Source organism: Strix aluco, chromosome 15 (assembly GCF_031877795.1).
Source record: "Strix aluco isolate bStrAlu1 chromosome 15, bStrAlu1.hap1, whole genome shotgun sequence".
NCBI classification, from domain to species: domain Eukaryota; kingdom Metazoa; phylum Chordata; class Aves; order Strigiformes; family Strigidae; genus Strix; species Strix aluco.
In genome coordinates, this window is record NC_133945.1 from 17,283,001 (window position 1) to 17,310,531 (window position 27,531).

The 27,531-nt window shown below is 38.2% G+C and overlaps 1 protein-coding gene across 3 annotated transcripts in view; it reads left to right on the forward strand.

The window, feature by feature from the left end:
- GRIN2A (glutamate ionotropic receptor NMDA type subunit 2A) overlaps positions 1-26,211 on the forward strand; it is a 192,447-nt gene extending 166,236 nt beyond the window's left edge. For 2 of the 3 annotated variants that reach the window (XM_074840801.1, XM_074840802.1), the window contains 2 exons: positions 12,000-12,238; positions 13,811-26,211. In XM_074840801.1, the coding sequence (XP_074696902.1) occupies positions 12,000-12,238; positions 13,811-15,601 (2,030 nt within the window). In that variant the 3' untranslated portion in view covers positions 15,602-26,211. The remainder of the gene's footprint in view (positions 1-11,999; positions 12,239-13,810) is intronic. The other variant, XM_074840803.1, reaches the window with a different exon arrangement.
- The last annotated feature ends 1,320 nt before the right edge of the window (positions 26,212-27,531 follow it).

A 27,531-nucleotide genomic window follows, 5' to 3' on the forward strand; every position in this document is an offset into this window, starting at 1 on the left:
AACTCTGTTTTGGTGAATTAGAAGGGATGAACCTAGAGTGCAGACCAACATCACTTTGCTGTGTCACTAAAAATCTCTTTGATGTTATCTAGACTAAAAGCAAGTGTGGTTGGGGGGAAAGTTTCATCCTAAGATGATACTCCTGGGAAAACCTCAGTGTGGTCTGGATGAGGTTGTTTAAGTAAATAGACAAACACAAATGAAGGCAGAAATACTTCTTTCACATGTATAGCCAATTGCAACCTCTACAACCTTCATTACTCTCTAAGACTAAGCCTATAAACCAGAAAGTGTCTAATAGTATTGAATTATTAAGCATATGTTATAGAACATTCATCACAGTATTGAATAATTTCAATGAATGATTATAAATCTAATGAGTTTCATAAACATGAGAAAAAAAGTACTGATGAGTTGAACAAACACAATTTCTTCAGATGAGTGTTATGTTAATAAGAGGAGAGAACCTTTTGGATGATACTAGATATTTGGATAAGGCCAAGTAATTTGTTTAAAAGTATACTTGATTGCACCTACAAAAAGCCATGATCTCATCTCTCTTTCACATTTACACAGTACTAAGATAGCCTTTTGAAATGTGTTTTAGAGCTTTCGATTTCCTCTGCATGTGTCTTTCTCCTGTGATTTTTCTCATTTGATTTTTCCCATTTGATTTTTCCCTGCTTCCTCTATATCATTTGCCTATCAAAGCCAGTTCACTTACACATTGAAATGAAACTTTTGTACAGTGGATAGGAACCTTTTCCCTCTTCCTTGCTAATGTAAAACATCCAGTTGAAGTATTAATGACTTGTTCATGCAGGAGCATGATGCTTTTTCTGCATTAAAGACAAAGGCTTTGAACCCTCTTTTTTATCTTGTTGGCACTGGAAAAAAAATAAGGTAAATACAGAGGGATGTAGGTTTGTGGTAGGGATAGCTTTAAGCTTAGGCTGGGTGACTTATATATCTACATGAGTAGTGTTCTGATCCTGAGGATAGTTCTACTGGGTGGACAAATTATACTGACAATTAACAATTACACTATGAAAGTGACTCTGAAGTGTCAGTGGAAGGAAGCAGGCTACAAGACACCAAATTTGTTACTCTAACAAAGAGGGAAAGAGACAGAGAGAAGGAGGATGGGAAGGAGTTGCTGAGGAATTTAAAGGATAGCTACTCAGTTGTCTCAGAAATAGAATTATCCCCAAAATGTTTCATCACTGCTTCTCTGCAGGTTCATATACATAACCCAGTTCATAGGAAGTTGAGATTAATATGCATTTCTTAGTATAAGATTAATTGCTTTGGAACACTGAATCATTTTAATGTAAAGTTAGGAGTTGCTTTTTTTTTGTATAAAGGATATAAGTGTATTACTAGTGAATTTCTTTCTTTTTACATCTTGTTATCTGTACATCGCATCTCATTATCTGCAAAAACTTCCAGTTGATGTTTTGTTTAAAATAGTTGATGATCCGGCTAATTCTCTGAAGCGCAGTGGTGGTTGTCCTTTTTTTTTTGGCTTCCTGTGGTCACAAGACAAAACTTTAATTGTTTTTTAGCGGAGAAATAAAAATATTTCTACTGAGACACAGAAGACTATTTCTCAATCTTCTGTTGAGAAATAGAAGCACTCAGGAGTTCAAAAGCAACTGAAATGATACGGCTGCTAAGAAGCAACAGCATCATTTTGTTTGGATCTTCCGCCCACAGCCACAGGAATGTGTCAGAACAGAAATGCTGTGCACTGAAGAGTCGCATGATACGTGCTTTGATTTCTTTTATAAACCTCTGTAAAGTGCAGCTGGGCAGGCTGACATACCCAGAATCCAGCATGTTACCCTAGCAGCTGTCAACTGCTTTTTTGTGTTAGCTTGCCGTTTGATAAGTGCAGTGAACGCACAGGCACACCACCTGTGTAATTTAGCCAGTCTATAGCTGCTGGACTGCAATACTGTGAAGGCACCCATGCTCCTCCAGCCTTCAATAGTAGGAACTTTTGGCCAGCTGTCTGAAGGCCCAAGTATTGCTAATAGTCCCCTGGCTTGGGCTGCATGGTGCCATTTAAAGCAGAGTGGTACTTTTCTAAAAATATTCTGCAAAGTAGTTCAAAAGACATTGCTGAAACTATAGCATCGTGTCTTTGGGATTTGGAGCAGAATCACTGGTGCCTAGTAGGTGAGAAGAATTTCTCCCTCCCTCCCTCCCCACCCTCTCCCTTTTTTCCCTTTCCCTTTCCTGTCTCTGTCTTTCTCCCTGTCTTTCTTTCTCTTTTTTTTTTTTTTTTTTTTTTGTTTCATTTGTGAGCAAATGAGATTATTGAACTGCAAATGACAAAACTGCTTTGGGATTAAGAGGGTAAGCAGGTTTCAGGGTGTGCATGGGATGGAGAGAAAGACAATAAGGAGCCTTTAGCTATGGGGGAGGCAGCAGAAATAGAGGGGTGAAAGATGCATAACAGCAGAAATGGATGGAAATGAGGAACAGAAAAATGCTGGGTAAAGAGAGCAAGTTTGGGGAGGAGTGGGAGAATATCAGCCAGCTGGCCAAGTTAAGCATCTACTCATGTGAGGTATTTGTAACGTATTGCACTGCTTGCAGGTTCTGAGCTTAGAAGGTCTTGGAAGAGATCTCCAGGAAAAGAGGGGCACCTGTATTAAGCCCTTAACCCTTAAAGCTGCATCCTTTAAAGCAATTAGAGACACGGAGATGTAAAGAAGAAAACTGGTTTTGGTTTGAGTTTCCACAGAGAGTCTGTTATCCCCTTCCTAATAACTTTCAGCTCTGGTTAAACTTTATATGCTTTTAGAATAGCTTAGTACACTAAGAATTATTTTCCTGGGTGGATAATTGCTTCCCACTCCTTATGGGTAATAGGTAACTGTGGAAATGAGATTTGCCCCCTTACATCTGTAAGAGGAAAGCTCATTGCTATTTTTTTCATATTTTAACATAAGCCTTCCAAATCACTGTCTAGATTATAAGGAAGTGTAGCAGTGTGACTCACGCTGGCTGTTAAAGACCAAGAAGGAAATACATATGCGATTATAAGGACATATTTTCAGTGCGTGCTGCTCAGGCAGAATACACCCACAATCCCAGTGATTTCTGTTTATATATTTAGTGTCCTCCTTAAGCAGTGGGTGGAACAAATGTGACTGGAGAGTGTGAGTGTATAAGTGGAGGGTGTTTGTACAAGAGTTAGAGGGACTGTAATATTGAAAGTTGTGCTTAGCAGTTCTGTTAATTCATCCTTAACTAATGGGGGCATTAGAGTGCAGTCATTAGCTCACAATAAGTTTATTGCTGTCAGTCATCTGTGTTCCTCTTGCTATTTTTACGGGGGTAAATAACTCAGAAAACAAGAGTAAGAGAGATTGTTGGGGGGATCCAGACTGAATTCAAAAAGTTGCTGTGCTTTTATATAATCTTTTCTATGAAACATGCTGCATGTTTAACTAGGTCAAATTGAAATTGATGAGCTTATTGAGCCAAATGCACAGTAACCCATTTGGCTTCCGACTCCTATATTCAGCGGAAAGACCCTCTTATTTTAGGGTCTCCAAGTGATGGGGTGCTGCCTTCCTCCTCCATTGCTTAGTGGGAGTTCTCACCAAAGTAAGTAGGAAACTGTTCCTAAATTTGAAGACTGCCGTTTGTCCAGTCTGAGTAAGCAGATGATTCTGCTAGTGCAGCCACAGTCTTTTTAAGATCATGCCCTACATCTGACCAATCTGAAAGTATATATTTAACTCTTTTATTCAAGATCTATAATTTGCATATGTCAGTTTTCTTTACTTGCATGGTGGCTCCTCAGGCTGAACCTCAGGTTAGCGCTTTGTGCAAGAGTCACCACCCCTTATGCCGTCAATACCAGCCTGTTTCTTTTTGCACCTTCTGCTCTGTCACATGCACTGTGATCTCTTGCAGGGTGGCCTCCCCCTGCCCTGCACCTTATACAAGTCTAGGGGATGGGCTGACACAAGAGGGCTGTTGTACTTGACCAGTAAAACAACAAAGACGTCAAGCTGCAGCTCAGCTTGGACAAAGCATCGTTTCCTTGCTTGTCCTAGGCACGCTCCTGCGAAATACGCAGACTACACTTAGATAGGGATGGTTGCAGTGTGTAAAGCAACACAATATAGGGGAGAATTAGTTTTTGCAGACAGCTCTCACTCATGCGAGGCAATGTGTCTTGGAGTCAGAGGAGGATGACTTTCCGTGCAGCGGCGGTTGCCCGCTGCGCCTGCTGCAGGGCCTGGCACTGGTGCAGGCGTGTCCGGCACTGGGGCTTTCACAGCTCAGGCGGTTCCACGGGCTTTGTGCAGTGGATCTCGCTGTGTAAACCCAATCTCTCACCCATGCTCAAGGGAGCAGTAGCCCATTTTAGAAATGCCGCTGCCAGAGAAACCCCCATTAGATTGCTTTTTCCTCAGTTTGTTTTACATTTGCTGTTTCTCTTCTGTTGTGTTGGCACCTCAGTGCCAGGTTTTGGTTTGCGATAAGGGGAAGGTACAGGCTGGTACTCTGAACCACCCTGAAATTGTCATTTGCGAACAGCACATGAATTGTTAAACGCCTTTTTCTTGGATCCAGAAGGGACATATAAAATAGATTTCTTCTCCCTTTATGTATGAGAATAATTAAAAAGGTTAAAATTAAGGTAAGAACTTGATGAAAATACCCCTCCAGAGTACCTAAGGAAGTAGTTGAGGCAGCCTGTGAACCATCAGTGATTATCTCCAGGAACCTATGGCTTTAACCTACATGGTTAAAGTAGAGCAGAAAACCACCTGTCTTTTAAAGAAGGAAAATAAGAACTCTGAATTATAGACTTTAGTGCTTACAAAAATATTAAACCAAATTATTTAGCAATTTAATTTGGAAGATAATAAGAGAATCAAAATTAAAAAGTTGATTTTCCAATTACAGATCTGATAAAATTAATGTAATTACTCATCTGATAGGATAACTGTTCTTGCAGAGAATGTAGATAAGTGAAACACAAGTAAATAGTAAATTCTTCACTAGGACCATTTCTGTTTCCTTTTTCACTTAGTCAATCCTTTGACTGTAATCCCTATTTATATTTTGCTGCTTATTCTTCCCTCATGTAACTTTTATTCAATGGCTTCTTGACAGGCATTTTTCATGTGTAGAGGTAGGTCCAAAGTCATATTTCTGTTATTATTTCTTCAAGTTCCCTCCATCAAACCCTGTTCAAACTTCTGCTGGTGTTGTTTCCCCTGGAGCTGGCTGAATGCAGCACACCTTTTAAAACCAAGCGGTGTCTCAGGCTTCTGACTGCTATTTTGGACTGTCATGAGTCTGGCTTAATCTGGCTGTATTCCCAAATCACACTGAAAGCCAGCCCAGGCTTGGCTTCCCAAGAGTGAAGATCAAAGGAAGTAAATCATGGGCTTTGTTTGATTTTGGGGGAGTTTTTCTACCAGGATGAAGCTCAACCCATGACTGTACTGGCTGGGACTGTGCCCTTTGGTGCGTGTCAGCAGCTGTGGGAAGGAGAAGGATAAAAGCCTTGTGGCTTGGAGTAGGGGGCTGGAGGCACTACCAGGCATGCAGCACTTCTGATGCTTGTTACTTACCAACTATCGATGCACACTCTTGGTTTTGCCGTCAGGAGGATACAGGGTTAGATTCCCCATCTCTCTCACTTTTCCCCACATTTGTATCTTCAGGGAGAGGGGAAGATGCTCAGGTGCCACTCAAGCTTCAGAGGTGTTGTTTTCTTTCCTGGAATAGAGCAGCAAGTTGATTTTATTATTTGCTTTTTAAATAAGCAGCAAAGAAGGTTATCCTAGTCTGTTTGTTCTCTTTTTGGATGTAATTATAAAACTTTCTGGCAAGTTTGTAATTAGGGACATACTTGGGTGATAATGAAAAATCTTATTTTTTTTTACTAATCATGGGGAAGTATTGAAAAACTGTTATTCCGTCTCAAAAAAAAAAAAAAAAAATCTTACCCCAAACTGCTTTTCTGTAAGTACATGTGGAGAATGATGCATTATGTGGGTTTGAGATTTCTCTTTTTTTATAAATAACATGTAATTTTCAGTATGTGTGCATCTTCCTGGATGCACGTGTAGACATAGAGGAAAAAAGCACTCAGAAAACAAAATTGCATCAGTGAAATGACCCATAAGTTAGACAGCTTTAACTGTCATTACCTCAAGGCTGGCCCATCGCTTGGGAAGACACTGCCTCTTTCAGGAAGGTGGTTTAATGAAAAAGCTGAGAACTAAGGGAGGATCCCAGACCCTTACAAGATGCTGAGCCTAGGAACTGAATGGAATCTGGGGACACCAGATTAAAAGAATCGCTGAGAATGGACACATCTCTAGAGACAATGACAGAGACTGCAAAAGGGCAGCATGTTTTTCACCTCTGAGAGGATGGTGACAGGGACAGATGACACTTGACCACAGCCTGCAAAAACTGCTAAGAACTATGATGAGGAAAAGCATGTAATTCTACCCTTTGATCCGTATCTTTTCTGTGTCTGGATAATGATGTTTTTATTGTGAAGAAATTGTTCAGGGGATACACTGGACAGTTTATCACTTCTTCCCAGAATGATAAAGTGTGAAATATGCTAGAAATGTTGCACTAGAATGTAGAAGGAAAGGCACTTCTGAGATATTCAGTCAGAATGGCTAACTGGCACGTTTCTGTGCAAATAGCAGTCAGAGCAGAGAGCACCATAGCCATAGGAACAAACCCAAGAGAAATACAAAGGGATCCAAGTACTGCTTGCACTGTAACCTAAAAACATTGTAAATAGTCTTGAATTGCCATTGAGAACGCTAGAATTTTGCATTTTATTAGAGAAGACCATACTGTGTTTTGAGTGAATAATGCAGAGGCTCAACACTGCTTGAAATATGGATCTTTAAAATACTTGCTTATACTGATTCTTACACTGTCAATGAGGCAGACTTTTTATGGTACAGCGCTACAGAAATTTTAAAAATATCTTCATGTAGGCATCATGCAGTTATTTGTGAATTTTGTAGGTTAAATATACTATGAACATATTAAACAGAAAATAAACACTATTTTTTTGTCAAATATATTGGAACTTTTCATTTTCTAATCTTGTGCTGGTGTCATGATGTACTTTGTTGCTGAAATCTGCAACTATTCATTTAATCGTTAATCTAGTCCACACATGGATGAAGGCAGAAAATGACTGTGGCGTTACATTCCTTTTAGTAAGTGCCTGAAGTGAAAACAATAAATAAATCTGATTAATATTTATAAGTAACTTGAGACCCCCTCTATTAGATGCAGACTTGAACTCCATTAACACTTGGTTCATTGAGGCCTGGCATTTATATATATTGAGGTTGCTGACTCAGATTTCCAAGGTCTTTCTTGTGGAATGTTTGGAGCTCTTACTTGCCAATTAGAATAACGCACACATGGAGACAACTGAACTCTTCAGTGCTTGGTGATCAGAAATTATTGGCCTTTCAGTTGCCAAGACTAGTATATTGCTATAGGTATCATGACCTTACACATTCACCTCACAGGTTAGACCACCCAAAAGGATTTGAAAGAACAGCATTCTTCCAGAAGGACTTGATTCTTTTAAATATTTTTTTCTGAACCGAAGTTTAACTGGTCTCAAAGTTCAATGTTTTGAATTCCAACTCAAGGCCGTGTTTGAAAGTGACTGATTTTTATAAGGAATGAATCAACACCCCAGTTAAAAATTCCTCATACCTGAGGATTTTGTAATAAAAATGTTATGCCTTCTGTAAATACCTTGGGTAAAACATAATGGGCAGGAAGAGCAATAAATAGATTGGGTATTTTTGCTGGTTTTATAGGGTCAGCTATGTTGAAGTGGTATTACAGTTAAATTAGTAACCGTTTTGTCTGTGTGTCCCTGTTTCTGTGTGTATACACACACATGTATATAAATATATACTGTAAATGGTAACTGATTTATATATATAGACCAGAATTACCAGCCTAATCTGTCCATTCCCAGATAATATCATTTCATAAATATGACAATGCAACACAGTGCTTTGCGGTCTATAACATTGTGAATTGCTTTGGGGTATTAATTAACAGTGATTTCTGTCATTGTCAGATATAATGGAAGGGATATTGCAGCAGCAGGATCTGCGAGACTCTAGGATGTTTTGTTCTTTGTAGTTTGTCAGGGCACTGTCATTTATCTTGTCTCAAAACAAGCTTGCTTGGTTTCTGTAGTGATGTTTTTGGAAAGGTTAGTGGATTATCAATAGTTACTTTAGATGTACATGCCAAAGGGAAAGAAATGCAGAGGAAACAGTAATAAAAAAGAGGTTTAAATTCCTTTGTGAATTTTGTTATGAATTGTAAAAGGGCACAGCAGTCAAATTAAGTTGATGTTTGACAATCTTGGGAGATGTGAATTTTCCTGTGGGAAGTAATGAGGGCTGATTGTCAGAGCTTCAGCTACTAATGCACAAACCAGAAATACTGCTCTCTCTTTGGACTTGGGTTCTTTTCTATAGCCTCTGTGAGTTTTATTTGCAGACCCTAGGGAGGACTTGAAAGAGAATCAAGGGGAACAGTCCACTGAGGTTTAGCAGAAGAAAAGAAATCCAAATGTTCTAAGACATGGAAATGCAATAATGAACCCCAATTATCTATGTAGCAACAATGTGCCATATCTATACCATTACAATTAATAATTCATTGTCCCTATGTCCTGGATTAAAAGACTTTTAAAGATTCATTAGGATTTACTTACTTCTTTGGGGATGCTCTTAGGTGTTTTGAAGATTGAGTGCTGGGAGCACTTGGGAGAAGATACACTGTCTTTTTCAGATTTAGAGGTTCAATTCATGCTTCAAGGCAAAACTAAACTTAGAATTAACGAGGAACCAAATAATCTCTTACAAATTTGTTGAAATGAAATGAATGCCTTTGCTAAAGTGCTTCAGTACTTTACGTTTTACTTCAATTTTTCCTTCACATTCCATGAGAAGCAATTTCTCTATCACAGTCTTGTGTTCCACTTTCAACTTGCACATCCAAATTATCTGTGGGCTGCAGCTTTCCTAGTGCCCTGGCACTCTATCCTGCAAAATGCTCTTGCACAGCAGGTCAATGATCTTCTAGTCTAGCTTGAAGGTAGCTGAAATGTCAGTATAGCTCCTAGCCATTTTTTTCTGATCTTTACTTCAATGATGTAGGGATTATAATACTGAAAATGTATTCCCTAATCACTGGGTAAGGATTCGGGATCTGTGGCATGGGAATTCTTCCCCCAAATTGAAGCCATGTCCTAAACTGGGAAACACACCAAGCCAGTTAATAGTGTACTTTCTGGCCCTCTGTGTTGCCTGCTGTATTTTCTAGAAACAGTGAAGTTTATGTAATTAAAAATAATAATAGAATTACTCAGCTGACTATATCCCAAAGAGAGTAAAAAGGCATGTATGCACATGCAATGTTTCAGTAAGAACAACACTAAACATTTGAAAATTAATATATCATGCAATATAAAAAGCAATCTTGGCAGGAACAGTTACAATTTCTTGCACACCTCTGTCCATGTTGGCAGTAACAACCACTGTTAAGTGATAGTGTCCTTCATCTGAAGCCAGATCTCGTCGGTGAAATACAGATTCTAAGTCTAACAATGTGCAACAGAGGGAGAGAGTGGATCTGCTTCCATAGCTTTAAGTAGATGAAATGTTTTAATGGCAGTAAGGATGTGGCATGACCAGAGCCAGAAGCCAGGGATGCTTTGCTTCAGGCATGTGATGATACTACTTATTTTTCTGCCGCTGCCCAAGAAGCAGGCAGTGGCAGCAGCAGCAGGCCGTGGCAGCAGCAGCAGGCCAGAGGAGACCATAAGAAGAAAGGCCGGGTGATCCAGAGGGCCAGGAAGGAGCAGAGGGAGGTGTCCAGGGCACCATGAGAGAGAGGCAGTATGTGGCATCAGAAGGGTTTGCAGTTACTGCATCACCCAGGTCTCTTGGGGAAAACAAAAAATGAAGAGGGGCCGAAAGCCAGGAGAAGAACTGTATTTGAAAGATAGTGCTAGTTAGAATTACATTTTTAAAAAAGAAACTTAAACAGGAAAGGGGGCATACTGTATTCCTGGAAGTATTCAGGCATTAAGTGACAGTTATTTTCTATAGAAAAGCAGGTGGCCTATGAAACACAGTAAATTTTGTTAATACTGTATCATATACAAGTATTTTTCCTCACTTGCTGCGTGTGTTGTACGGGTAAAGCTAGTCAAGCTTTCCATTTCCAAAGTAACATTACTGTAACCTTCAGACATAATGCTTTGGGTGATTTTATATCCAGTGTTGGTGATCGTCATTGCTTTGCCATAATTAAAATTATTATGGGGAAGAAAACCTGAAAGTTTTGATTAAATAATGTCTTTTCTTTTTAAAGTGCTTGCAGATCAGAAAGTGGTTTAAAACTGCACCTCCAAATCAGTTCACCTATTACTGAAATGCAGCCAACTATGAGAGAAAATGTGACTAATGACTGCTGCAGTGATGGCCCAGTGCAGCATCTAGGGGCAGCCAACTGCTGGACCTGGTTGCTACTGCTTGTGCTGAGTTTTTAAACTTGCCATTTAATCTTTGTTTTTTTGGATGGTCTGTCTTTTAACATTCAGAAACATCTTGGACTGGGAGGCTGAAGTCAAAATATGGAAGGGGTATGTGGATGTAAAGGATATGTAGATACCTGGATTGTAAGGTTATCTGCTTAGTGGCTCTTCAACATAAAAAATAAAACAAGAGACCAGAACACTAATAAATCAAATCCCCAGGTACCCAAACGCTAGGCAACAAAATATGCCAGAGACAATAGCAGAGACCAGACATGTCAGGAGAGGTTCAGCCAGAACGTTGCAACTTACACAAAAAGAGGAAATAAGGTTATCATGGGTCTCACGAGAAAGAACAAACTTCTTATGGCATGTTTTAAAGGGATTGTGAGAACATGTGGAATTTATTTTGTGATGTATAAGGGAAGGACCAAAGGGAGAGGTTAGAGTGGATCAGGGAGAAACAAGTGTAGGAAAATGGAGAGGAGGGGGCATAAAAGGGTCTGTTTGTGTGTCAGGATGTTTGTCTGACTGAGCCCTGTGTCTAATTGCTGCAGCCTGTCCCTTTACTAAACTCAGTTCCTAGCTGGTTTTGATGTAATCTTGTTTTCTGTTTGGTGTTTATGAGTATGGGGGCAGATGTGATTTGTCAGGGGGGCTCTGTAAAGACCTGAGTTCCAAGCTGGTGCCTGGGTAAGGGGTGTATAGGGTCTGGGCACAGATATTGCAGACTTAGCCCATGCTGGTGTTTGAGGGGTCTGTAAATACTGATGTTTGTGAATCACATGAGTGATGGTGTGTGCATGTTTCACTAGCAAACTTCAGTCCTCATCAGCTGGGCAGGAGGAGGAGGATCAGGCCCTCTGTATTCGTTTCTGAGTGCCATGTAGGTGCTCTAACACACTGCTGTCCGTGAGGGTCTGTGTGTGCCTCGGCACCTCTGGACTGCACACGCAGGCTTACTGCCGGCTGGACCTGCAGACAGGAGCAGCACTGGTGGCACCTCTTGGACTGGGATGGGAGGAGCCTCCTGGGTCTGAGTGTGCACCAACTGCAGCTCTCGTGGATGGGGTGGAGGAATCCCCTGGGATGGGAACCCTCCAGTTCCACTCTTTGGAACAAGTGATACTAGTTATAGCAAGCAGAAGAAAGTTTTACCCAAATCACAGATCCTGCTTTCTAGAGCAGCCAGCTTCCCACGTAATTTATGAAATCTGAGGACATCTGAAACTAGGGTGCTGCGACATGAAATCTGCTATATTTGCAAATCCTTAGTAGGTAAGACTAAAGTGCTCCACAAATGAAGCATTAAATGGTGCTGTATTTTTAAACTGATTTTCGAATACTGTGAGCAGTAATTTTTTGCATTCTAACTGGTTTGACTCCTTGCTCTCCCTAGGGGAAATGGAAGAGTTAGAAACCCTGTGGCTGACTGGTATTTGCCACAATGAGAAGAATGAAGTCATGAGCAGCCAGCTGGACATTGACAACATGGCAGGAGTGTTTTACATGCTTGCAGCAGCCATGGCACTCAGTTTAATAACCTTTGTCTGGGAGCACTTATTTTACTGGAAACTTAGATTCTGCTTCACTGGAGTCTGCTCAGATAGGCCGGGATTGTTGTTCTCAATCAGCAGGGTCAGTATTACTTTCATTTTCCCCCTTCAGGCAACAGACAGAATAAGCGCTACCTCCCTAAAACATTATCTTTCCTTTTAATCCCACTTGGACATTTGAAATACATGTTAGAGCATCAGTGTGATGTTCTAGTCGATGGGCTTAGGATGTACTTGCACTCCATGGGAAGTCTTTTCTCCATTGGATTATTCTAGGTTATGAATTATCATCTGCCAGGATAATCAGTAACCAAATGCTGAAAACAAATACATTTAGGGGAATTTTGAAGAAATGGTAGAGCTGCTCACATGCAGGAAATGGACTATTTTCCACAAAAAAAAATCCAAACAAAATAAATACTAAATTGATGACAAACATAGCTCTCAGTTTTGTGTATTTATTAAACAAGTGGATTTTAAGTGTTAAAAATATACTGGAATATTTTTATAAACTTTCTTGATAGCAAACTTGAATAAATTATATGAGAAAAGGTCAAACACAAGTATCATTTATATTTGGTTAGACACTACGACAGGCTTTAATGACATCTTTACCTAACCCAAAGTGGATTTACATATCCAAATGACTGATACTTGTCGTAAATTAAGGGAAGTATGTGCTTGTTGTTGTATTTTTGACAAATTCGTTGGTTTTTGTCTTTTTATTTTTGAACGCATACTACTTTCATTAGTTAGTAGGTTTTGCTAGATTTTTTTTATATAGCTGAGGAGAATTGAAAATTATACTAAAATGCCTAATCTTTAAAATGTGCTGAAATTACCCTGTTGAGTAAATTGAACCGTATTGGAACTGCATTAAAAATACTCTGCCCTACCCTGTTGGGGGTTGTCTAGAAAAGCATATACACTTTACCCTCCACATTTTACATTTGAACTTTTGGCCTTTTACATGTGAAATACTCCTAACCAATGCAGGGGGAGAAAAGTTACTTATTTCAAAGGCAAATTTCTGAGAATTACAAGTTCACAGGGTCGGAAGTATCAATTTTGCTCACAGGAGTGACCGAAGAGGTTGAAGTTAAAAGATGGGCTCAAGATGAACTCAAATTCAGGCTTTAGAAAGAGCTGGGATTATTTCATATGTACTAGGATAATAAACAGAAAAGCTAAAATATGATGGCTAGAAGCCTTTTTATTTCAGTGGAAGTGAAGAGTACCTTGACTTCCAAGAAAATAGCCTGACTGCAGACTTGTTTAGAGGGGTAACTTAATCACTGGTTTAAGTTAATAGAATTTTTGTTACTGAAGGTTAGCTAAATTTTGTGATGAGACTAGGGAACCTTCTGGGGTCCCTTCTAATCTTGTTTTCTGGAATAAGCAAGGGAAGCCAACATGAACCACTGGTTTGTTAAATACTGACAATTTTTCTCCTCTACAGTTCCAACACTATGGCAGAAATTATTCTTCCATATTGATGAAAGGAAATGCTAAAAGGATAGATATGTACTTTTAATCTTGCCAGTCATTAGATAAGCAATGGTTAATTGTTTTTTATTGCTACTTAAAAATAGAATGGAAGTATTTAAAATTTACAACTAGTGATTTAATTTGTTTTATATTACTCTCATTACAGGGTATTTACAGCTGCATTCATGGAGTACACATTGAAGAAAAAAAGAAGTCTCCTGACTTTACTTTGACCAATTCCCAAACCAACATGTTGAAACTACTGCGAACAGCAAAAAATATGACCAATATCAATCCTTCAAGAATTAACTCCCCCAAAAGAACAGCTGATTTTATTCAGAGGGGTTCCTTGATTATGGACATGGTCATGGATAAGGGAAACTTGATATTTTCTGATAACAGATCCTTTCAGACAAAGGACAACTTTTTTGGTGACAACATGAGTGAACTGCAGACACTTCCTGGCAATCGACACAAGGACAATCTTAACAACTATGTTTTCCAAGGCCAGCATCCTCTCACACTGAATGAGTCCAATCCAAATACAGTAGAGGTTGCAGTAACAACAGAAGCAAAAGTGAACTCCAGACCCAGGCAGCTTTGGAGGAAATCTGTTGAATCTTTACGTCAAGAATCTGTACGTCAGAGCCAAGGTTCCCAGAGAGAAAATGAGTCAGATGAAAACAGGCAGCTTTCAGTGAAAAGCCAAAGATACCTTCCTGAAGAGGTTGTCCATTCAGATGTATCAGAGACTTCAAGCCGAGCTACTTGCCATATGGAACCTGAAAACAACAACAAGCACCACAAAACCAAGGACAATTTTAAAAAAAGGACAGTAGCATCAAAATACCCAAAAGACTGTAGTGAAGTGGAACTGACATATCTGAAAACCAAACAGAGCTCTCCACGGGATAAAATCTACACAATTGAAGCTGACAAGGAGCCAGGATTCCACTTGGACACACCTCAGTACATTGAAAACATTGTCCTTCCAGAAACTATAGAGTTCCCTGATGTTTATCAAGATCACAATGACAACTACAGGAAAGCAGAACATGCTAACAGGACTCCCTTGCATAATGAAGACAGTCTTCCAAATAATGACCAGTATAAACTTTATGGAAAACACTACACTTTAAAAGAAAAAAATACTTCCCTAGTTGACATGAATGATAGATACAGACAGAATTCTACCCACTGCAGGAGCTGTCTTTCCAATTTGCCCACTTATGCGGGACACTATACGACCAGATCTCCCTATAAATGCGACGCATGCTTGCGGATGGGGAACCTCTATGATATTGAAGAAGATCAGATGCTGCAGGATACAACGAACTTATCACTTCCTGAAGAAATATACCAGCATAGTTGGTCACAAAATAATGCTCTGCAATATCATAAAAAAAATAAGTTGAGGATTAGCAGGCAACATTCTTTTGATAATATCGCTGATAAGTCCAGGGAAATGGATAGTGGAAGGCCTTCTCGTAGTATAAGCTTGAAAGAAAGAGAGAAATTTCTACAAAGTAGTCCATATGCAAGCATGTTTAGTGTTCCCTCAAGCAAACTGTTGAGCAACAAGGCCTCACTTTTAACTCACACTCTAGAGGACAGTAAGCGGAGCAAGTCCCTGTATACTGTTCACTCGGATGATAATCCCTTTCTGCACTCGTATCGTGATGAGCAGCACTTATCTCTTAGGCGAAGTCCAGCTGATCTTTATAAACATTCATTACCAACAAGAGGAAGAAATGATAATTATTTAAGGTCATCCATAAAGTCTACAGCATCATACTGTTCCAGGGATGGTCGGATCCATAATGACATGTACATTTCAGAGCATGTTTTGCCTTATGTTGCAAATAGGAATAGCTTGTACTCAACTCCAAGGGTTTTAAATTCCTGTAGCAATAGACGTGTGTATAAGAAAATGCTTAGCATTGAATCAGATGTTTAAATTTTCCATGATCACTTTATCTATAGGGAAAAAATAGTTGCCACCATCTTAGAGGGAGAATTTATCCTTTAACTGTATCCTGCTATGGTAAATGATAAGTAAACCTCTCCCTTTCCCAATGTACTTTTGTACATGAATAGGTAAACTAGTATGCTCTTAACTATCCTTTTAAAATATGTGTTGTTGAAAAGGATAAAAACCAGCCATTTATGTATGCTTTATATATAAATGGCAAGCTGTGCTGAAATAGCCCCAATATATGTTGGCAACTATGCTGTTTTGTATCTAATGATTTTACTATTTTGGTTATTCTAATTTATGTTGCTATCATTCAATGTACTTTTGTCCTTAGAAATGTTTAATGATTTTCTAGTACTGGATAAGCAATACGGTATGCATGTAGTATGACACAGACAAAAAGAATTAGGAATGTATTTGCACAGTTTCAAAAGCAAGACTCTCAAAGAGAACAGAAAGCTAGACTTCCGAAATATATTTTAGCTTCATAATCATTTTCAAAGCCAAATAATAATTAAAAGAACCCCAAACCCCAGGACCTTAATAAATAAGATACAGTGTGTTAGCACAAAATTAGTCTGTTCACTCTAGACTAACAGAAAATAAAAGGGAAGGCTGTAGGGCCAAACATGTGAACTGCTGTGTACCAAAAGGAAGCCCCATGGATATTGGTTAATGTTAATGTACAAATGCTTTTCTTATATTTCACATGCACTTACCATTGCAAACTAATTCATTGAAAAGTCTGCAGTCATCTTCTCAGAAATTTCACAGCTGCCTAATCCAGAGTATATATTTTTAGATATCACTATATGGCACTTACTATAGAGCTGTGGACTTTATTAGTAACCTTGAGGCCTAATGTGTACGTAAGTTTGCATTTGCCCCTTACTGGTGATTACTCAGGGCTGTATAGTATTTCTTTTATTCCTTCACTTCCCAAACCAAATCCCAACCAACTGTAGTTCTTTGTTCATAGTATATTAGTGACATCTAATTATTTGTATGTTAATAGTATTAAAGCTGTTAATACAGTATTGAACACCGACAGCCATACGTTCAGTGTAATCAGTGAGGAGTGCAATACCATTTATTTGCATATACAGTGAAGGATTAACACCTTTTGAGGGACTTCTTCCTTCAAGAATATTGTGCATATTTGTCAAACATCAGACCGTTTTTTTTAAACTCTCTGATCAAGTCTGTTATATAAATTGAATATATGCACACATAACTAGGGAACAGTATCTTTATTATCACTTACTGGTATACAAAGATATTCACATAACAGGGATGCATTGTTATATGACTTTTACTTCTAGTAAAGTTCAGTCAGATTATTTCACAAATAAAATATCTGCTACACACCCTTCCTCACCCTCACTGGAAAAAAAAAAAAAAAATTGCTAGATTTTAACCATGAGGGAGTGTGGAAGAGAAGAGAGGAAGCCTTTCATGAGTAGAGTGTACAGCTGTAAATTTAATTTAAACTAAAGAAGTAAATATAATTGCTAATATATTTAAATACTGAAAGCATTCAACAGGTGGTGCTCTCCCATTCTGCTACTCTGAGAATTGCTTTAGGGTTTTTTGTGTAGAGGAAGTTTAGATTATTCAAGCATTATTCCCTACAATTTCACTGAAGAACACTGAGCAGGGAAACCATTACCACTGTGAACTGGAAAATGGGAATATTACCCCAACTTTTCTCTAAACTGAAACTCTTTTCAACAGAATCATGCCTGTCAGCTGTAATTGTAGTATCTGCATGCCAGAGGTACAGTATGCAAGTTGTTTAATTTGGAATAGCATACCGAAGATGGGAGATAACAGAAAAGATGTATAGGGATAGACAAAATATAGCTTCTTGAATTTGGCTTACATTTTTTTTATTAAACAGATTTAAGCTGACTTAACCACCAAACAGTCCAGAATGAGTTCTTGGTATTTACAAATGTATTTATACATTTACCATGATGGTGAAGGACGATATTTTTGAAGGGATGAAAAGTAATGAGATTTGGGCTTCTGAGTCCCTTACCAGATTTCAAAAATCTCAGTATACTTTATTATAAGTATGTTCAGAAAGCATATCTATGGGTAGCTATACACTGTCCAAAACAAATATGGTTTGAGTATTCTTTATTCAACATTTGGTCACAATTATTGGCCCCGATTCACATGGTATGCTTTCTGGTTCCTCACTGGATGTGGTTTTTCTAAACAGAAGATCCTTACCTGCCCTTAGAGAGATTCACATTTCTTAGGAATAGATGTATGACCTATGCAGGGCTAGGGTGTTTATGGGATGAACACCACTTTTTATGAGCCAAAACCTTTTCCCAAAGACATAGGTATACTGTTTGTCTTAGGTCTACAGGAAGGCAAATGCACTGAAGGCATGAATATTGTTGTAATGAGTTTAATAAAAATATTTCAGGCAAATTCTAATTTCCAAATCATAGTGTATTAAAATATTAAGTAGTTTGCACTATCTGTTGTGTTTCAGCAGATATGGTATTTGCTTATATTATAGTGCTATGATAGCATACTGACAGTTTTGATATCAAAAATACCATGCAAGTCACTGAGAATTTTACCAAGTGAATCATAAAACTCAGCAGTGGCTCTTGCCTTTTGCATCATCTTAAAGCTCTCAAAATATTTGCTGATCACTTCAAGTCTTTTGTATCATCTCTATCTAACTAGACACACATAATTCAATATATATTTAAGTACTGTATGTGAAGTTGTGGGAAAGAAAAATTCCCATTTACATTTTCTAAGTAAACTGTTGAGATCCAAATGTAAACATCCTAAACCCAGGTGGATTTATCCTTCGGTGAAATGTACAAGCAAATTAGCTACAAAGAAATATATTGCAATGTTTGCTTTTTCTGATTTGAGCAGATTTCTGGTGACTGTAGAGATTTATTATTATTAACCGCAAATATGCAACGCAACCACCTCCCCTAAACCAAAACAAATTAAAGAGACAGAGGGAGGACTTGATAATGTTGCACAGCAGTTGTTCACATGGAAATAAAAGATGCTGCCTTAAAGGAAGGAAAAAACCCCCAGATACTGAAAGTAGAGGGAATAAGAATCTGCATGCATTTGTTGTTTTGATCTTGGAATATAATGAGTGAATAAAGGGGGAAGAAGAGGCTAAAGTGTAGGGTTGTAGGCGAGTAGCTGGTGTGGTTGCAGATGTATATGTGTAAAGAAGAAGAAGCTGAGAAGTTGAAGAAAAATCTTCAACAGTACAGCCACAAGCCACAGCTTGTGAGGCTCAGCCATAGAGCGCGTGGAGTTCGGATTATTGCCTGAGCTTTGTTGATATATTTGCACTGACTTTCAATTAAACTGAGATCAAGACTTTCTGTATTTCCCTCTCTCTCACTCCAGCTGCTGCTATTCTTGAAGAGGAGAAAAGAATCTTCCTGCATAAGTGGCCATCCTTTCTGTACCTTTCTGGATGGTGCTGGTGACTTGTTACATTTTCCTGATTACAGCTCTAGCAGTTTGTTGGTCATTCCTATCACCAAGATTTCCTGTGACTCCAGCTGGAACTGAATCAGGCTGTAAATGATATGGGCCATTCTTGGTAGCATGTCCTGTAGTGTTACACTGCTCCTGGACGACAACTTTTATGGAGGCAGGATATTGAATTGCTGAGGAATGGAGTAGGTACATGGAGGTAAAAACAGCTACATAGACATACCTGCCTCTTGCTTTTTTCCTCTTTTAAAGACATTGTAGAATTTCTTCATGTTTTTGTCTTTCCCTTTTCACCACAGTAAATTTTCCTTTTTCCTTTGAAATGAATTTTGTGTTCTGCTTGTGTTTCTTAGAGCAGTGTAGTCACCCACTGACTTAAACGCATGGAAATAAGATATTTTAATATATAAGATAAAACTAAGGAAAATTAAGAGTTTTTGTATTTCTGGAAAATTTCATTTAATGTTTTGCAGCTTTTGCTCAGAATTCATTATTCTGCTATCTAAGAAGCTTGGTTAGGAGAAAAAGTGCTGTGGACAAACAGAAATGAAATCACCGCCAGCTCACCGTGTTTTGGCAGCATCTCATAAATACGTGTCTCTTTCTCTGTGATCTTTCAGGAACACTTAGGAGGTGAAGTAAGGCTCACAAGGGAAGTCAGGAGTGGTTTTTTTTTCCTGGTGAAAAGAAATCTTTTAACATAGTTTTGAAGGAAGCAAAAGCTAAAGCTGTGTGTGTAGCTTCGGGTTTCTGTGCTGGAAGGCTAAGCTCCTTATGTTGCCAGTGGGGAGAGAGAGAGAGAAAGCTCCCTCTGGAAGGTAATTCAGAGCACCAGAGGCTTGGGAGCAGTTGTGTGTGTGATGTGTCCTGAAAGATTTTACCTCTGTTGACTTTTTAGAAAGTATAGGCTCCTAACTTAGAAACCTCAGTTAGGTGGGCTTAAAAAAGTAATGGTCCATTTATCCCCAGCCTCAAAAATCTGCTAGTTAAATCTGCAAGTGAGTACCAAGTTAAACCTTGCAGGTGCACATAAGTTCCTGTGCTTATGCAAGTAGTTACTAAAGTAGCACCTGGGTTTGTGGGTTCTGCAGTACTCGCAGCCTAGTTGGTATCGTTTTCTTTATTCCACATGACTCTCCAGCATGAAATAAAAGTGTCAGAATCTATTCCTTGTAGAATAACTTGCTATTTTCCTATTTCTGCAGTGTAGCATATGCATCTTAGTGATGGGGAAGATTTTGGTATTATTCCTTCCCTTGCTGAATTCATCAATATAGAATTTTGGTACGAATCTAAGGGTCTAAGAGTCAGCTTGGATTTAGGAAGAATTCAAAAGGTGAATCTTTTTGTTGTTTTACATTGCATTAAAGATGTTTGATATATAAAACCTAGTGAAAACAGACCTTTTATGGCAAAATCCTCTCAGTTTATATAGAACAGTAACTCCTGTGGCTTGGCTAGATTGTGTTAAGTGTTGATCATCACATCATGTGCTTCTTTCAAAATGGAGTGTCATACATCCCTTGCTAAACTCTTCCTTTCCCAGCTCTAGTCCTATCTTAGCTCAAAAGTCCTTTTAAAGTAGCAATCTTTTCTGTGTAGGGCAATCTGGTTTGCAACATAAAAGCAGTTTTCCAGTGATAAATTGTTTGTTTTACCAATGTTATTTTTTTAATCTAAACTTCCTTTCTGTTGAGAGCTGAGCCTTCAAAATATAACAGTGCTGAAGGCACTTCTGAAAGAGCATAAAGGCTTTTTAAAGTATGATCTGTGATATGAATCATTGCCCTGCCCAAACTCACCTGTACTGTCTTATTTAAATGTATTAGCAACGTGTTAATATTTACTATCACTAGGAGGGAGTGCAGTTTAATCACAGCCGTATATGTATTTGTGGACATGAATGCAAGTACAGACAGGTATATGGTATGATAAAGGAAAGGCTCAACCTGCTCTGGCTGGAGTCACCTGTGAAGCTGTGGTTAAATGGGAGTATCCTCAAGACTGTCACCTCTCTTACATCCCTCTGATCATGCAGACTTTTCTGTCTGATGTGCGCATACTGTACATAGTGTAAAATTCTTGTTGATGCTCAGCTTTCATTGTAGAATTAATCCCATGTTCACCTTCATTACAGTGTTGCAGTGATGTCTGTGGGATGGAGAGGTGGTTGTTTGTGCTCTCTGGTGTCTATTGCCCTGTTAAATGGGAGCAGAAATCCTGCCTTGCTTCTCTCTTCTCTGCTGGGGAGGGTTACTGCACTCTTTGTAAATAAGCTCCTCATTTATTTCACCTGTCAAGCTTTTAACTTTTCTTTGCCCTGCTTCTCTTGACCTGTGTACAGAGTATGCTCTCTAAAAATATGTGCTCTTCCAATGTCCTGCAACTTTGGAAGTCAGGATTACAAGTGTGCATCGCCCTGCAATGCAGTGAAAATGCACTTCGTTCTTCTTGCAGGTTCCTGAGCTTTTTTGTTACATACTGCAGAATATATCTGCTGTGGTTGAAACTGGGTTTTTTAAATGAATGCCAGTCTAACAACTGTAAGAATCCACTGCTGATTTTGTGATGATTTTGTCATATCTATAATTTAAGAACCAGAAATAATAGAAGTAAAATTAAGTTACCTCACTATTTACCAGGTTTTTGTTGTTTAGCACTTAAATGACACTTTTTACTCCTTTTGCTTAATTCTTTACCTGTATTGAAAACAATGCTAAGTTAGTAGAGAATATAAACATGCTGTAACATTGTCATGCAATACCTTTATTAGTAGATAACCACACTAAATATAGTATTACATATTTAAAAGAGATATGGTTTTGACTCTCCAACTCTTAAAAAGTAGTGGTGATAAGCAGTTATACTCCTAGATGTTTTGTCCTTTCCCTTTTGTATTAGTATTTGTTTTTACTAATATATTTCAAAAATTATATTTCTATGTGCACGTTAGAAAACTGTGAAAATAAATACCAATAAATATTGTGATACTTATTCAGTGCACTGTAAAGTTCCAAGTGAGATGATACTTTGCTTGGGAATTGATGAAGGTTTCCTCACTTCTCATAAATGGTACTAAGCTTTAATGTGGCAAATGGTAATATTTACAGTGACATGAAATTTTAATGGAGAATGTCTTGTTTTGCACTTCTAGTACTATTAGAAGAAATGATATGTTTTTCTCAGCAAATGCATTATGAGAATACATTTTAAAATTTGTTTTGTGCATTGCAGTACATAAGAGTAGCTGTTTTGAAGGGATTTGTGTTACATCATTACTACAGGATTGTTTAGTCTGATAATTTTTTATTGAGCCCATTTTATAATGGCATTTAATGGCAAAAACCTTTTGGGAATATATTTTGGCTTCTGTTTCACTTTGCAAACCCTGTATTTGGACTCAGTGATGCAGTCAAAGGCCCTCACGATGTGGCCGTGCCTTCCCGTGCTGTTGGGGAAGGAGACCTTTCTTGTTCACTGTTGGGACGAGATTAGAGGAGTCGAGAAAAATTTTGGAGGATGTGTTGTGCAACATTTGAAGTGTAGATGATCTTCAAAAGTGAAAAAAAAAATTAAATTGGAGGTTCACAGTTATCTACACTAGTGGGTGGTCTGTGACAGGCTGCGGGGTGTGTGGTTTCTGGAGGAAATGATAATTTTTAACTAAAGTGATTTGAATTCTACTTAAGTTTCTGAAAGTCACTGAAAAAATGGGAGCTTTCTTTTTTTTAAAGCCAAAGTCTTTACGTTGTCATACGAGGTTTCACCGGAAAATGGGCCAAAGAATACAATTAAATATGCAAAAGGTTAATCCTATGGAAAAGGGTATCCTGTCATCTTGATATGCACAAGCATATTAATGGTAATAGGAAAAAATGTGTGTAATTTTCCTGTATATTGCTATGTAGGTTGCACTATTTTGAATGATACAAGCCTGATATTTTAATTACCAAATACTATAAGAAGCTCTTTATTAATAGTTTAAACTTGTTAACCTAAATATATATACAGTATACACACATGTGCGTGCATACACTTTCCAACCTAGTCATGTGTGAGCAATCTCCCAAAGCCGTGGGACACATTTCAGCAGTGCTTTATTTTAAATGATTCTCTTCTCTCTTTTCCAAACCTCCTAGATCCACAAAGCCTCTGGCAGAAATTGTTGTAGTGTTTGATACCTATTACAGAGACTAAAGGACTTGCTGGGATCAGGACTGCATTGTGCTAGGACACATGAAAACATGTCAGAGGAGAGTTCCTGTCTGAAAGAGCTGGAAATGATACTCACTATAAATAACATAGCCATAGGAAAATGATGTCTTCTCATACTGTTTTGAAGATTCATGGCCAGAGAGGGTCTGTTGGCCTGGTGACTGACTTTAAAATTCTGTGTCAGCTTATGAGATCATCTGGTCGTTAAACGTGTTACTTAAGGTAGCTGAGGAAGGATACCCAAAACCCAAAACTTTCCAGGAAAGATCAGCTGGTGTGTGCACCAGTGGCCACCCATATATGCTTCCATGCAGACTGTGCCGTTTTCAAAATCAGTTTTGCACACAGAGGCAGTATTTAGCAGTGGTGTTTAAGTCACAATCACTTTTCTCAGTGCACAGGCTTTCGAGCTTGCTGTAACTGGTGATGTGGAGATTTTGACCAAGAGATGATTGTGGTATTCGGCTTCTTTTCTAAATTTACAGTGCTCTAAACCAAAACTTATGACAAAAAATACATTGAAATCATTTGTTTTGAAGTAATTCCTGAGTTTTTGTTCAAAGGGAGAGTTGGATAGTTATTAATTTTTCCACCTTAACCCAGAAACAGAAAATTCTGTAGGGTCAAATTTCGTCTACAGTTCGTTACAAGTGTGTCTTGGAGAAGAACTTGGTTCCAAGTCCTTCATCTGCAAGAAGAAAATTTTTGGTTAGCTCATTTTTACCTGGCCTAGGTCTGGATTCCAAACTTGGGCGAAATACCTTTTGACTTAAATAGGGAGGTCTAAGTGATGAGAGAGCAGATCCTTAGTATAGCTCATGCTCAGAATTAAAAAAACCAAAACCAAACCTCATGTTGCAAAGGTATGAAAGTTGCATCATGTAAAATTGTGTGCAGATAGGAAGGTAACTAGTGCAATTTTTAATAAGAACTGTTTACAGTTTATACTTCATATCAGCTATAATATTTTGATATAGTCTTATTCATTTCAGAACGTCCATTTTGCACTGATGAAGAACAGCTTGATCTCTCTGTCTTCACACCTCACACCCACGTGCACATGCACAGTATATCTTGTGTCTTCCCTGTTGAAACCAGAAGGTTCAAACAGAATTCATTAATGTGTTAGGCAAACTCCTACCTGATTCTTAACTAAGTATACTATTTTTATGCAAAATTTGCATCCATACATATCAGGTTCTCTCAGAAGCGCTTCACCTGTGAGTTAATAATGTTAATTTTAATTCATCAGATTCAAATTTACACAAAGCCTAAAGGGCATTTTGTGCTTCCTTTCATCCTGTTTAATGATTTTTGCTGGCTTAGATGAAACACGAATATTTCTGTGCTGCTAAACAAAAACCACCAGAAATATTTTAGAATCTCAAATTACACTTTTAAAAACATTTTTACCTGTTTACTTGAATAATGTAAATTTAATGTGTTGTACTGATTAGTCTTTGTATACATACATGTACATATATAAGCTATAGATAAGCTTTATATATATGTATATGTATAAAGTTTTGGGGGAGAATGAGGGGCAAGGCAAAAATTCAGCATTGTGACAAAGATTTTACAACCATTTATTAGCAGTTTCAAGTAATGTATTGCTATTTTGAGTTTGGTTAGAAGTTATTTGCAGTTGAACTCTGAAAAATGAGATGTAACTCAAAATTAGTATTGGATCTTCTGTCATCATCCTGAGACTAATTTAGTTTCATTTGTATCTTGAGAAAGTAATAATTCACAATATTAATTTAGGATTTTGCTCAGAAAGAAAATTAGTTATTAGTACAGTTGCAAAAGTATTCTTGTTCTGATGGGGGGAAAAAACTCCAAGTGTACTAATTTGTACTGGTTACACGGAGCACTAATCTACATTGCAGTAGAAGAAATTTGCATTCCATAAATAGCATCTTACCAGAAATCTTAGAATCATTTGATTCCATACACGGTAAATTAAAAAGCCTATCACTTCTGTTATTTACTAGTGCAATTTACTGTAACACTCTCAAGAGTGTCATATTTCAAACCAAAGGGTAAGTAATAAATTTCCAATTGATAGCAAAGAATAGTAGAGGTTTGAAGACCTCTCAACACCTGGGGAAATAAATCAGGATGTTAGAGTAGAAATAAAAGAATATTGGTGAATTGGAATCAAGCATGAAATAAATTAATGTTTAAGGGAATCCAGAATTTCATTATACGATTCATAGTCTAATGCATTCTTCAAAAGAAAAGGTTTGGGGAAAAAAGAGAATAATTAAAAACCAGTTTTGACATTCCAATTACTGCCTGTTTTATTAGATAGGTTTAGCGAACTGAAATGAGTTTTAACACCCAAGTGTCTGTACACACACAGTTTTAACTGTTGTGTTGCAGAGACACGCGTACACCCGGCTGCCCCTGCACCCCCTTGTCCCTGCTTTTGAAATCCTGGTGGTGGTGGGATCTACCCAACAGCACACGTTGCAGCTTGAAGGAGCTGGGAGTCACACGCTTCTCTCCCGCATTACGCATACCGTCTCACAGCAGTTCACCCCGACCATATTTTAACCCAGTGCATGACTGAGTGCTAATACTGTATAAATATTTTGAAACATATCTAAAAAAAAATGTTTGCTTCAAACTTTTTACGATAGAGAAATATATAATTATTATGGTTGTCTTACAAATTGTATTGTGTTCTTCATTTTTGTTAAATATGTAGAAAAACATTAAGGGAATGGGGGACTCGAATGTCTGTGTGTACCGAAATGTATATAACTATTTGGGGAAAACACATGTGCCAAGTATAACATGATGTAAAAATTGTAAATATATGAAAAATTCATTTTTCTAATAAAGATAATTTCTGCCAATTGATATGAAAATGAACAATGGTATCATTCTTGTCCGTCTTCCTTGTTAAATGGTACAAGATGAAGCGTTCTGTATGAATAAGGATTACCTTTGTTTTTTCATTATTTGTTGATTTGATTTGAAAGGTGTTAACAGCCACATGTTTTGAGCCATCCTTTGCTGTTAGAAATTATCTAAAGGTGAAGATGCCTGAAGCTAAAGCTGACAGTATATGCTTGATGTTCCCAGTTTAATTTAATTCATGAAAAGGATGGAGACAATTAACTTATGAAAAATTCATTCAGTGTGAGAAGTCTACTTTGAATGGTGGTCCCTCAGCAGAGGGAGCCGTGGGAGCTAAGTGAAGGATGGCTCGTTAACCTGTGGCACCATTTTCCCCTATTCTGAAATACATCAGATGCACAAAACACGGTGGGCCTGCAGGAAGAGGTGATCTTGGCTGCAGAAATGCAGGAGCTCTTTGGGCGACTGTGGAGACAGTGTCCAGCCCGGGGAGGAGGAGAAGGCGGCGGTGTCCTGCCAGGCATGATGCCATCCCTGAGAAGAGCTGGAGAGCTGGGGGTGCGGGGTGCTGCTGGCGTGGCAGCGCTCTCGGAGGTCAATCAGGTGAGGATGGGGGAGAGCAAAGCAGGGGGTGGAAAAGTGTCAGCGATGTCTCACATCTTCTGTGACTTTGATATCTGCAAGCTTGTTTAACATCTGTTAATCAAGACTTAAATAAAAATAGAGGTTTCAGTGGAGCAAATAAAATCTTTTCTAAGATTTGGCCATTTGTCTGGCCAGGGGAGCTAGAGGAGCAAGGTTCACATGACCACCAAAGTGGTTCTGTAGTACCCCATTTTCCAGGTTGTCTCATCAGCTAATGAAAATCTTCCTTTATTCCACAAAATGGGCATAAACAACCCTTGGCAAGTAGAATAATGTTCTTTGAGGCAGTGGGATGAAAGTCATTATATAAATCCAAAGCATCATTTTGATAAATGTGTTTTGTGTTGAACATAAAAATGACAGGAGGTGAAAGGTTACTCACAGATGTCTCACAGCAGAACAGTCCCGTCTATTTGTTCCCAAGATAAACATGACTGCACAAATATTATGAGATATAAAATTGGAATTCTGTCCTTAATGGGGTTTTTAATGAGTAAAGACTGCTGGGCTTAGTCCTCTGCTAGACAGCTGCTTTAAAGGGACCCCACTCTATTTTTATCTAAACATCCCCATTTAATGAAATAAAATTAAGTGTGCCCAGGTTATAGAATATTTATCTGATCTTGAATCTTTAGTTTTATGCAAGGGTTCTGCACAATAACACATGGTAATCTGAATGGCTT